The sequence below is a fragment of the Oncorhynchus keta genome, chromosome 4, assembly GCF_023373465.1.
Source record: "Oncorhynchus keta strain PuntledgeMale-10-30-2019 chromosome 4, Oket_V2, whole genome shotgun sequence".
NCBI lineage: Eukaryota > Metazoa > Chordata > Actinopteri > Salmoniformes > Salmonidae > Oncorhynchus > Oncorhynchus keta.
In genome coordinates, this window is record NC_068424.1 from 27,019,495 (window position 1) to 27,033,056 (window position 13,562).

Sequence of the window (13,562 nt, forward strand, 5' to 3'; positions counted from 1 at the left end):
CTGCAGTTCACATCTACATAGCCATCACGGTGGAATGAATTTGCAACTATACTGTTAGTTCAGTACATGTTACATATGTTACATACAGCCAGCTAATGGCAGCAGGTACACTCTCCTTTTTAAAGGAGACAAAGTTTATCATTCCCTCCAATCGTTCAAAGAAAGTCTCTTAGAGTAGGTTTTGTTACCCACACAATCTGTACGGATGTTAGGTTTCAAGAAATGAGGACAGAATATTAATTTGCAGTTCTGTATAATATATTTATTCAGACAAGAGAAGATTGGAAACACGTCTGTTCTCGGAGTAAAATGATCTTATTGAGAAATGTGTATTTATACATGCAGAACTAGTTACAGTATGTACAATGCATGAAGTCATTGGATCAACTGCAACAAACTTTGTCAAGATCAACTCCAACTGGTTGCCGACTCCTGCCGGATGTCCCTTGTCGGCCAACGGATTTGAACCGGCAAAACACTTACTGGCCGGCTTCTCTAACCTTGAGCCTCCTTCTGCCCCTCAATTGGTGATTAACATGAATATTTTTCAATCTTGCAAGTGACCCCACTTTACACAGTAGTCTAATAAATCTCTTTGCTGTAAAAGCCTCTCCGATTCACAAACAAATAACTTCCCAACTAATTTATCACTTACAGTTCAGTAAACATAAAGTAGTTGCTGTTCTTAAATCAGATCTGTAATACTCTTTGCTTTAAAAGTCTGTATCAACTACTATCACCGGTGGTTGATTTTCCTGAATGTAAGGGATGAGTGTGTACCCCAATCCCTGTTTACTGATTGCCACGTTTCTTAGCCATAGCCTTGGCTAGTTCTGACATGAAGTCCCCGCCCCCGGGCGCTGCTAGCGGTGGTGTAGTCCTCTTGGGTGGAGGGGGGCCTGTTCTCCTCACCGACGGGGTCGATTGTAACCCTGCCGAGGCAGATGGGGGCGGAGGTGGAGGCGGGGGTGCTCCAGCCCCTATATTGGACTGGCGAGGCGGAGGTACTGGTAAGGAATCCCTGTTGGTCACAGGGCAGAAGGCAGGATCAGGTGGTGGAGGTGGTAGGGGAAAACCTGGGTCCGGTGGTGGTGGTGGTAGGAAGCTGACTGGAGGTGGAGGGGGTAACGACCCGACACCTGGACCGAATCCAAGAGTTGGAGGTGGGGGAGGGAGGAAGTCTGGAGGTGACTCAGAGCTGTCGTCCTGGGAGAGAGATGGAGGTGGTGGAGGGAGGTTGGCCATGGATGTCTGTGATGGAGGGAAGCTGGTGGGCAGACTGGGTAGTTGTCGTGGTACAGAGGTTGCTGGTGGGCTTTTCTTGGTAGCCAGGGGCGGTGGTAGTGGGGGCAGCACTGGGTCAGGGGGTGGCGGGGGTAGGATCTGTGTAGGTAACAGGGGTGGTGGTGGAGGTGGTGCATTGCCAACCTTGGCCACAGGTTCTGCAGGGGGCTGGGGAGCATGTCCATTGGCCTGACCAGAAGCATTGGCTGGGAGAAGAGCAGAGAGAAACAGACAAGCAATAAATAACATCTTTCATCTTATCAATACAGTCATTAATTCAAGTTTGATTTGAAGGGTTCTTGACTTTGTACACCCAGTATAGTAAAACAACGATGATCTATCCATTGATAACCTTTTTGCTCACAGCTAATCTCTACCAGCAGAAAGGGGGTTTACTAACTTTTCGTGGTGGGGGAAGGTGTTGACGGAATGGACGTTGTACCAGCAGTGCGGTTGGTCCATGCAGTGGTGATTGCAGCCTTCTTCATCGAAGTTTTGTAGTTTTCGTACAGAGACTTCCCATACTGAGAGGGACAAACACCAACCGTTACAATACACGCAAGACCACCAAAACCTGTCTGTCTAACACGTCACCGTTTATGTTTATGCCTTAGATATACGGGCTGTTGAGCCATCTGCGTTCACCTTTGCGATGCGTATCCCCGTCACCCAGAGATTCATGGTCCAGGCGTCATCACAGCACAGATACTTAATATACTGAGACTCTTTCTGGATCTGGGGGTGCTGAAGTTAGGGATGGGGATGGAGAGAAAGGACACATCTTTAGGGTAGCGAATCAGTGGGACAAAACGATTGCGTCACCTCCAACGCAGGTTTTTTGTATCACTACCCTGTATGAGCTTCCAATGTTTTTTTTTTTTTTAAATTGGGGGGGGGGGGTGATTCCAGCCATATGATCTCTAAAGTCCTCTAATGTAGATTGCATAAAAATATCAGATATCCACATTAGCAGAATTAAGGGTTACAGACTGATGACAGTGGTGAGATTTAAGATAGTGAACTCCATATTGAATGCGTCACTGAAAAGCTGTTGAAGCTCCCCTTGCCGTTGTTCAAACACAGCAGTTTGTATGAGATCATTGTCTATCTGAGAGAAAATGTCTTGACTTTGCTGCAGGGCCATTACCACACAGTGATTGGTATGATTCAGTGTTTTCCACTGTGAAGCGGAATGTGCCTGGTAGTGCCACTAGGGGTCACAGTCTGTTTAAAATTGTGGGCCAGTGCATTTTGTTTTGGTCTTTGTTTTGGTCTCTCAGTGTTGTAAAGCTCACCACTCGGCAGATGTAACCACTACTGTCTGGGTAATATACTGTGATTGAAAATTTGGAGTGTTGAACCCAGTAAACATGGGTTGTGTCACACTATAGTAAGATAATAGAACTGTCCAGCTTGTAGTCCCAAAAAACGAAAACGAGTTAGCATGTTCTACCTCTGGTTCCTGTGTTTACCACAGACCTTATTTTCAGCGTTTATCGAAAAACCCTACAAAAACCGCATTCATTTCCCCATCAGCTTTGGCCACTAGTCTCCACTAGTGCCTACAGAAAGATGCCATTACTATTGCTCTCTGTAACATCTGAGTCCAAATGCCTAGCTCCGTTTCACTCCTTCAGGATTGCAGTATGAGCATTGATAACCCAATGCAGAGCTAGATATTAGAGACCTTTGCTAAACTTGCCCAGGTTTCCAACCTGTCTGCTGCATTGACTGAGATCATCTTCCTTCAGCCTCACTTCTTCAACCCTCTGGCCTTGGGGGGATATATCTCAGTGAAATGTAATTCTGTCTCCTTCCCTCTCTAAGCTCTTTGGCTTTGATTCCCAACACCTCCTAGACCTAGAGAATAATGGTTGTTGCTGATTCAAGTGTTTCCAAGAGGAGGGAAGAAAAGAAAGAACCGTTTCAGATCCTTAAAAGACGATAACCACAAACCCATCCAATTCTCGTTTTTTCAAATCAGGAACTTGTGTTCTGAGAAGAAGTGCGGATCTTATTGAAAGATACAATGTGAAACCGAGCCAACTGAAGTGAGCCCACTATATTGCCTCCAAGTAAGGGGTTTTCACCAAGACAAACACTCTATTATGACTAACGTGTTACAAACCAAATAACAATTTTTTTTGCCGACATTTACTGTGTTCCTCATGCCATTCATTTGATCTAACTCACGTGTAAATTCAATGGCCTGTAAAAAGGGGGGACTTTTCACTTCCTGAAAGTAATGAACTGTCACTACATATTGAAGTTCTCAATCCCAGCGAGGCAGCTGTTGGGTTGACCACAGTACCCGTCTGTAGAGTGACATAAAAATATACCTGAGTTATTTGCAATTATAATAAACAAAACCCTCACTGTGTGCTTATTTAATATGTGCATGCATAGTACTTACACTTGCAGCATATGAGATACTGTACCTTTCCAAATAAAGCTATTCAATATTTAGACTATTACAGTAGCTCATAGTGGAAGAGTTAAGCTCGGTTTAAAGGAGCAATCTGCAGTTCAAACAATAACAAAGAGGACACCCAGCTGCTGTTAATAGTGAAACGCTTGTGGGACGGGGCTCTGGATGCAAAGGGACTGACCATTGATCCCAAAATTATAGTCTTAACCATTTTTTTGAGACGATGCAGTGTTTTGTTTAGAATTACAATGTTTACAAACAAAGGAGTGGAACAAGCTCATATTCTGCGTTCCGATGGGGTACGACAGTTGAACGAAGCTAATGAGGCATCGATCAAGAATCACTGGGCATACATGATTCATTTAAAAGTCAATACATGTACGTAGCAGTTGAAGATAATATTGGGGAAGAGAAGCACTCGTGTAGTTTCTCTCTTTATTATCTACCTTGCACTAACTGTGACTCTTAAGCTCTGAGACTAAAATGGGGTCGTCCTTCCAAAAAAAAAGTGCTTTCAACTGTTCACTCACCTTCAGAACAAAACAGAAATCTGTCGGGGCCTTGTATTTGTTTTTGAACTCTTTGCCATAGTACACATTTACATTGTCGAACTGGACGAAACACACCAGGTCACGAGATGTCTGTGGGGGGGGAAAAAGGTAGTCAAACTTGAATCTTGAATGACAGTATTGTGTTCGAGCACTAAAGCCCAACTTCAAAATAACGTGATCACTTAATCAATGCCTTGCAACAAGAGCCGGTAGCCACTGTAGCCTTACAGTAGCATCTAAAATGTAAGGATGTCATGTACGAATGGCGTGTGTATGAATAACTGTTGCCACAAGATGAAAGATGTAAGTGAATATCGGTAGCCAATGAGGTGCAAATACTCCAGTTGTATTTTTAGAGCGGCTTGAAGAGAATAAGGGGTTGATACGGCAAAAAGTATTAAGCACTATAACTTTGTAGTTCAAGAGTAAAGAACCTCCCAGCCGTTTCATTAAGGTCTCAGTTGACATTGAGATTTTCAGACTTCTTTTTTTCTCTCACCTTTTCTGTTGTTGTTGCGGGGAAAAGGGTTACTTCTGATCACATAGCAACTGTGTATGTATGTTGGGTTAGCTGGGAGTGTACAGTGTTCTGTTCACACTAAACTGAGGCTGACTAGGCCATATATTCAGTGGATGTGTTTTCTTTATCTGGGTTGTAGCCCAAGATGTCCCTTTTTGACCTCTGAACTTTGATCTGCTGACCTTGCTCTTCCCTTTGGGTACATAATAAATTCCAGAGGCCCGCAGCAGGAAGAGGCGCTGTTTCCACGACTTCTTGCCATCCTCCCTGAGATAGAGCACCCCCTCTAAGTCAGGCACGATGATGGAGGTCCCACAGAAGTTCTCCTGTGTGGGGAGGAGGCAGGAAGGGAGCAAGAAGTCACAGAAGGGTCACATCATTGGAAACTGCCACTCAACATGAAGTCTCACATTTTTTTCAATGGTCTAGTCTACGTGGTGGTGTTTGTGTTATTTACCTCCACGAGTAACTCCTTGTCTCTGTCTTTCATGTCTTTGATAGTTTTCTTGTCCTTCTTCCACAGATAAAAGTTCTGTAGTGAGAAAAATATTAGCGTTACCATGCCTGTTAAAATATACATTTTACAACAACAACAACATCACGCATGGTACTTCAACCTTTATCTTAACTGATGTGAAGAGTTTAGATAGCAATAGTAGCCATGCTATTCAAGAGGGATTTAAGTGAAATTATATTTTCTTATATTCACAAGGATTTACACCGTAATCATGTTTCCACGGAAGAATAAACGCACTTAATAATTGTAAGAATACACAATGTAGTATTTTGGAAATGAGACAGTCCCTCACACATTTTTCCATACACTTCAGGCCTGCATATGATACGACAGCCTCTCACTGCCAACAGCCAAAACGCATTAATGCATTACAATGGGCTCTGTTGGAACAATAAACATTGTTTCAACATTATTAAATTGCCATGTCATTCACTGGCGGACATTTTGTTTGATGCATCAATGTGAAGATGACATAAAGGGGTCTGTCTGTTTTGAAAGAATATCTCATGATTGAGTAAACACTTGAAAGTAACCAGGGTTGAAATAATGGAGAGATTGATTTGCAAAAACAGAGAGGCCAAGAAAAATGTTCTGCTGAGTATTGAGCTGCCGGGATATCATGACCAGACCACCTCACTCTATTTGAAATCGGGGCAGTCGGCAAAACCTTTTTCAATTCTTCTTACGGAACGGGCATTTCTGATGATAACTATGCAGGATGTGTATTTGTTCTATGTTTACTCAGCACAAATTATACCCTTAGAAAGGGATTGCAGTTTGAAAAAGCAAGGTGAAAAGCTCACCTGAGGGTTTTTGAAGACTTCGTATTTGTCTGGTCTCTCTTGGAAGATAACTTTGTTTTCACTGTCCCTTGTCCATGCAGACAGTGGGTCTACTAGGTTCTCGTGATCTTCAAAACCCCTTTCTGTCAATACAAAGGCACACAGAGCTCACACAATAAGCTGTTATTCATCTATTATAATGTGTTATTATGTTAGTCCTTAGAAAATAATATATCAGGGGTCAGTCAAATAATGATAAGATGGAGCCTTTGGCCGACCAACATGTCCTCCTTTTTACATTTACTTATGTTGTCTGAGATGATTGATAGTTTGATCAATATCATTACTGCAACACCTTTTTTTCACAGAAAAATATGCTGTAGAATATAATGGTGACCCTAACCCTGATAAAAAGTCACACACAGCTATGAAAATGTACATTCTTCACTGCACACATTCATTTAGTTTTGTACGGTACTGTTATTTTTCTAAACAATTCTAGCATATCACCAAATATAGTTTACGAGTCCAATGTATCGAGCACATGGACACATGGTTTGAAGTAGATTTCACTAACATTCAATTCTCCATTTTACAGTTCTATGCAGAATGGTATTGCGCTTAAAATAGGCCCAATAAAAGACAAGTCGCTCATTTGCTTACAGATTTAAAGTGGCATTACAACACATTAAGAGAACTATTAAGAGAACGTTCTGCTTCTTCCCACCACGTTGCCCACCCACACTCTGGTGTTTCATCATCATGTCTGGGAGTTTCACTGTGGTTTCACCATGTTTCTCAATGACAGGCTACTAGTAGTAATTCAAACAGAGACAGGCTTTAAGCATTAGCCAATCGCTTTTAGGGCTGTAGTCTGTGGCCAGGCCTATTACTGCCATTAAATGGCTGGTGAGGGTGTGAGACTTTGCTCCTAAAGGAGTCCCATAGGGGGTGGTTACTAGTTAAAATCCCATTGAACGACATTACTGTATCATCGTGGTATGTTGCAGTGCAGGATGCTGTGTATGGTGAACACATGGATGTCTCACGGAAATAAAAAAGATGATATATTTAACCAGGTAGGCCAGTTGAGAACAAGTTCTCATTTACAAATGCGACCTGGCCAAGATAAAGCAAAGCAGTGCGGCACAAACAACAACACAGAGTTACACATGGAATAAACAAACATACAGTCAATAATACAATAGAGAAAGTCTATGCACGGTGTGTGCAAATGAGGTAGGATGAGGAGGGTGAGGGATTAAATAGGCCATAGTGGCGAAATTATTACAGTATGGCAAATTAAACACTGGGGTGATAGGTGTGCAGAATATGAGTGTGCAAGTAGCGGTACTGGGGTGCAAATTAGCTAAATAAATAACAATATGGTGATAGGGTAGACGGATGGGCTATTTACAGATTGGCTATGTACAGGTGCAGTGATCTGTGAACTGCTCTGACAGCTGGTGGTTAAAGTTAGTGAGGGAGACCTGAGTCTCCAGCTTCAGTGATTTTTGCAGTTCATTACAGTCATTGGCAGCAGAGAACTGGAAGGAAAGGCAGCCTAAGGATGAATTGGCTTTGTGGGTGACCAGTGAAATATACATACGGGTGGGTGCTGCTATGGTGACCAGTAAGCTGAGATAAGGCGGGGCTTTACCAAGCAACAACTTATAGATGACCTGGAGCCAGTGGGTTTAGCGATGGATATGAAGCGAGGGCCAGACAATGAGAGCATACAGGTCGCAGTGGTGGGTAGTATATGGGGCTTTGGGGACAAAACGGATGGCACTGTGATAGACTGCATCCAATTAGCTGAGTAGAGTGTTGGAGGCTATTTTGTAAATGACATACCCGAAGTCAAGGATCGGTAGGATAGTCAGTTTTACTAGGGTATGTTTGGTAGCATGAGTGAAGGATGCTTTGTTGCGAAATAGGAAGCAGATTCTACATTTAATTTTTGATTGGAGATGCTTAATGTGAGTCTGGAAGGAGAGTTTACAGTCTAACCAGACACCTAGGTATTTGTAATTGTCCACATATTCTAAGTCAGAACCGTCTAGAGTAGTGATGCTGGAAGGGTGGGTAGGTGTGGGCAGCGATCGGTTGAAGAGCATGCATTTAGTTTTGCTTGCATTTAAGAGCAGTTGGAGGCCACGGAAGGAGAGTTGTATGGCATTGAAGCTCATCTGGAGGTTAGTTAACACAGTGTCCAAAGTTGGGCCAGAGGTATACAAAATGGTGTTGTCTGCGTAGAGGTGGATCAGAGAATCACCAGCAGCAAGAGCGACATCATTGATGTATACAGAGAAAAGAGTCTGCCCGAGGTTTGAACTCTGTGGCACCCCCATAGAGACTGCCAGAAGTCTGGACAACAGGCCCTCTGATTTGACACACTGAACTCTTTCAGAGAAGTAGTTGGTGAACCAGGCGAGGCAGTCATTTGAGAAACCAAGGCTGTTGAGTCTGCCGATAAGAATGTGGTGATTGACAAAGTCGAAAGCCTTGGCCAGGTTGATGAATACAGCTGCACAGTATTGTCTCTTATTGATGGCGGTTATGATATCGTTTAGGACCTTGAGCGTGGCTGAGGTGCACCAGTGACCAGCTCGGTAACCAGATTGCATAGCGGAGAAGGTAAGGTGGGATTTGAAATGGTCGTTGATCTATTTGTTAACTTGGCTTTCGAAGACCTTAGAAAGGCAGGGTAGGATGGATATAGGTCTGTAGCAGTTTGGGTCTAGAGTGTCTCCCCTTTTGAAGAGGGGGATGACCGCGGCAGCTTTCCAATCTTTGGGGATCTCAGACGATACGAAAGAGATGTTGAACAAGCTAGTAATAGGGGTTGCAACCATTTCTGCGATAATTTTAGGAAGAGAGGGTCCAGATTGTCTTGCCCTGCTGATTTGTACAGGTCCAGATTTTGCAGCTCTTTCAGAACATCAGCTATCTGATTAAGTAAATGGCACTTTAAGAGGGTAGACTTCAGCTTTAATTTTACAATGCCAACAGAGGTAAGCTATGAGTGTACATTTGACAATTTTCCAGAACATTTGCACCATGTAACATGTACAGTAAAACATTATGTTCACAAGGACGTTTTAGGACGCAGATCAAAAACTATTTAATTTCCAATCGATCAGATATGTTTTGAGTTATTTAGAAGGAGACGTACTGTATGCCTTGAAACAAAAATACGTTTTGTTGAGAGTGACGCGTATCTGTGTCATAGACAGGAATGTAGCATTGAGCATAGAGTCATATCAGCAGTACTTCTGGTTTGTTCAAGAGTAACAGATAAACACCCTGTCATGGAATATAGTCTTAAGACCTAATAGTCCAAAATGTCATGTGGGTGAGGTGGCCGACATTGGTCTTCAAATAGCCCTCATGACAAAAAATAAACCAAGTGTTGACAAATGGGAAGTTCCTTTTTCCACTCATTTCCATTGGTGTTTAGAATACATGCAAATGCACCACAGTACTCAAATTGAACTAACAGGAATTCAAAGATTATCATGAAGTCAAGTTGTGATCCGCCGTTATAGAATATGGGCCATGGTTTGAAGGTTTGTCTTGACTCTCCATAAACTGACTGCAATTAGAGGAATGAGCTTAGTGTTATAGGAAACCAGAAAGGATTACAGATGATCAGAAATGTATTACATCAGGTAAAACATGATTTGCATGTTTTTCTCCAGAGCAAACCAAAGACATGGTAATGAGCTGACTAAACAAACATGTTGCCTATGAAGTCCAACAGTTGCTGAGGTAGAGAGATGGAGGATTGAGGTCATGAGGACTATATTTCCGCAAAACAGGGAGGATGACTGACCGTGCCCAATGCAGGAAATGAAACCCACCTGTGTGTGTGTGTGTGTGTGTGTGTGTGTGTGTGTGTGTGTGTGTGTGTGTGTGTGTGTGTGTGTGTGTGTGTGTGTGTGTGTGTGTGTGTGTGTGTGTGTGTGTGTGTGTGTGTGTGTGTGTGTGTGTGTGGTGGGTTACATCAACGCCTCATTGTGTGTTCACCACAGCAAGGCTGTCATCGTGCCAATGAAAACACAGTCCATCATCTGGACCTGAATAAAATCCCACCTGGTATATCACCCTCTGTATGTGTGGTATAGAGTGAGCGCATTGAAACCACAGAACAGTATATATTGTGTGTGCGTACCTGCGTGGGTCTGTGTGTGTTTGGCGAGAGGATCAGGCTCACCAAGCTGCAGCTCGGGGTTGGTCTCTGACAGGCTCCAGTCCACGTTGCAGTCACAGTGGGTCTTCTCAAACAGGTTGTCCAGAACATCCCTCACTGTCTGTCTCTCATCCACCATCAGTGTCTTGGAGCTACCGTCATGCATCACCACTTTTACCACCAGCTGCATAGAGATAGGAGACATTTACAGAGATGAGCATTGAAATGTTGGCGGGATTGGAAAGTATGTATTGTGTACTAAATCCGAGTAATACTTGTAATGACAGTAGGACACTGTTCAGGTTGTCGTTTCATGGTTTATTTATGTGTTACAGAACGAGATGTGAGCTTTTCATTAATCATGACTCACGACACCTGGTGTGTCCTATTCATGACAGCTCATAACAAATGACTTCTCACTTGCATGATAAAGCTGTAGAGTACATGGGTAATGTATGGATAAAACAGTTGATAGCTTAATATTCCTCTCCATATAGCTTCATAATTATTTAATGAACGCTTATGCAGAGCTCATTCCATGAGTCATTTCATAGGCTTTAATGTATATGACAGCATTATAGCCCAGAGTGTGTTTCCAGTATGATGTTGATGAGAAAACAGTACAGGTGTGGGGGGGATGTCTTGATTCCAGCTGACCGTTGTATAACAGTCTTCAAAGAGCTAGCCGCTACAGCTAGCATTGGCGCTTGCTGAGCAGTCTCAGGGGAGCATTGAACGATCATTAGCCTCTATGGAGCTATGGTGGTCGTGGTCTTGCTATCGCCCCATAAATAAAGCCCAAAATAGACTGGAATTAAGCTCACATGTCCTGGCTCATGTGGCCTTGAACTTCCTGTCGTCTGGCAACAGATCCCGACTTAGGAAGCAGAGAAGCTTCGCAGACCATCCAGAGGTCAGCCAAGTTGTGTCATAAAAATGTGTCTTTCGAAGACGATAGCGTCGTAGAGGATTTGTCGTTTCAGATCAGGTTTTTTCCCCCCATCTCCTACGAGGAATAATGGATGGATGTGCACCATATGGTTAAGTAGTGTGTGTAATGGATCACTTATAGAACTAGGTGTCTTCAAACAAGTGGATTCTCAAATGAAATGTGCTCATTCTGGAACCTTGGCTTTAACCTTTAGAACACGTAAAGGAAAAGGCCTCATTGGCGTTTGACCACAGAGAACGACACTGCAGACCACTGAGAAATGAAACGACTCTCTGCTCAGGACAGGTGTTTGTATGAAACCGGCCAGAGACCGCAGAAAGTCTGTTTCCTGAACCTTCATTCGTGTCATTTTATATTACCATTAGGCACATAGGCCGACATGACTGCAATGTTACCTAATCTAGTTACCTTACACACTCTGCTTCAGGCATTTACAAAAAAATTGCATTGCATTGAACCTTTATTTTGACATGGAGTCAGGATGAGACCAAGGTCTCTTTTACAGATGAGCCCTGTAATTACAAGCATATACACATCAATACAATATGAAAACAAAACAGAGATGCAATACACAGTCATGGAAAACAAGCACATTCTTCATTAAAGAGGTCCTCAATCAGCTGTCTGAAATGCCCTAGATGTCATAAGGTGAATGCACCAATTTGTAAGTCGCTCTGGATAAGAGCGTCTGCTAAATGACTTAAATGTAAATGTAGATGCACCAATTCACCCAATTTGAGAAAGTTTTGGAGATTATTCCACAAGTAAGCTGATTTACCTAACTCTGTAGACACCCGAAGGAATTTCCAGAGTTAGCCATCCCTGAGACCGGTATGGTAATGCGTATGTCTAAAGCGGACATTTTAAAAAATAGCTTTATAAAAAAAAAGAGAGAAATGCATCAACCTACCAGACTTCAAAGAGGGTCAACCTACTTTCTGATACAGAATGCAGTGATGTGCACTGAGCCTATTAGCCGTAATAAAGCGCAATGCGCTGTGATAAACTAGAGTACATACATCCAATGGTTTCAATGTATTGGTAGCTGCATTCATTTTTAGATGGTGTCGTCATAGTCTGGGACCGGCAGGAATGTTGACTGAATGATCTGCTTTCTGTTATTTAGTGAGAGGCATGACCTATATCTAAATAGAAGCTCTTTCTTATTCTCCGCCTCTTAACTAACTTATATATGCCATTTCGTCAGTCCAGATGCACAGATATTTATAGTCTTCGGAAAGTATTCACACCCCATATTTTGTTGTGTTATAAAGTTTTTGTCAACAATCGACACACAATACTAATATACTGTATCTTCTTTACGTAAGTATTCAACCCTCTGTTAATCAATACATGTTGGAATCATCTTCTGCAGCGATTACAGCTGTGAATCTTTCTGGGTAATTCTCTAAGAGCTTTCCACAACTGGATTGTGCAACATTTGCCCACTTTTCTTTTCAGAATTCTTCAAGCTCTGTCATATTGGTCTTGCCATAGATTTTCAAGCCGATTTAAGTCAAAACTGTAACTCGGCCACTCAGGAACATTCACTGTCTTCTTGGTAAGCTACACCAGAGTAGAGTTAGGCTTTTTTTGTTATTATCTTTCTGAAAGGTGAATTAATCTCCCAGTGTCTAATGGAAAGCTTACTGAACCACGTTTTCCTCTTGGATTTTGACTGTGATTAACTCTATTCTGTTTATTTTGTATCCTGAAAACATTCCGTAACAATTACAAGCATACCCATAACATGATGCAGCCACCACTATGCTTGGAATATGTAGAGTGGTACTCAGTAATGTGATTTGCCCCAAAAATAACACTTTGTATTCGGGGCAAAAAGTTAATTGGTTTGCCACATATTTTGCAGTATTACTTTAGTGCCTTGTTGCAAACAGGATGCAAGTTTTGGAATATTTTATTTCTGTATAGGATTCCTTATTTTCGCTTTGTCACTTAGTTTAGTATTATGGTGTAACTACAATGTTGTTGATCCATCCTCAGTTTTCTGCTATGACAGACTCATGGTGAAATCCCTGAGCGGATTCCTTCCTCTCCGGCAACTGAGTTAGGAAGAAGGCTTGTGTCTTTGTAATGACTAGGGGTATTGATACACCATCCAAAGTGTAATTGATAACTTCACCATGCTCAAAGGTATATTCAATGTCTGTTTTTTTAGCATCTACCAATAAATGTCCTTCTTTGCGAGACATTGGTTAACGTCCCTGTTCTTTGTGGTTGAATCTATGTTTGAAATTCACTGCTTGAGTGAGGGACCTTACAGATAATTGTATGTGAAGTTTACAGAGATGAGGTAGTCATAAAAAAACATATTT

General features: G+C 42.3%; 1 protein-coding gene across 3 annotated transcripts in view; it reads right to left on the reverse strand.

The window, feature by feature from the left end:
• Nucleotides 1-240: 240 nt before the first annotated feature.
• apbb1ip (amyloid beta (A4) precursor protein-binding, family B, member 1 interacting protein) overlaps nucleotides 241-13,562 on the reverse strand; it is a 55,301-nt gene continuing 41,979 nt past the window's right edge. For all 3 annotated transcript variants that reach the window (XM_035758062.2, XM_035758069.2, XM_035758077.2), the window contains exons 6-13: nucleotides 10,299-10,458; nucleotides 6,104-6,225; nucleotides 5,241-5,315; nucleotides 4,966-5,109; nucleotides 4,243-4,353; nucleotides 1,930-2,028; nucleotides 1,685-1,808; nucleotides 241-1,490 (exon numbers count right to left, since the gene is read on the reverse strand). In XM_035758062.2, the coding sequence (XP_035613955.1) occupies nucleotides 793-1,490; nucleotides 1,685-1,808; nucleotides 1,930-2,028; nucleotides 4,243-4,353; nucleotides 4,966-5,109; nucleotides 5,241-5,315; nucleotides 6,104-6,225; nucleotides 10,299-10,458 (1,533 nt within the window). In that variant the 3' untranslated portion in view covers nucleotides 241-792. The remainder of the gene's footprint in view (nucleotides 1,491-1,684; nucleotides 1,809-1,929; nucleotides 2,029-4,242; nucleotides 4,354-4,965; nucleotides 5,110-5,240; nucleotides 5,316-6,103; nucleotides 6,226-10,298; nucleotides 10,459-13,562) is intronic.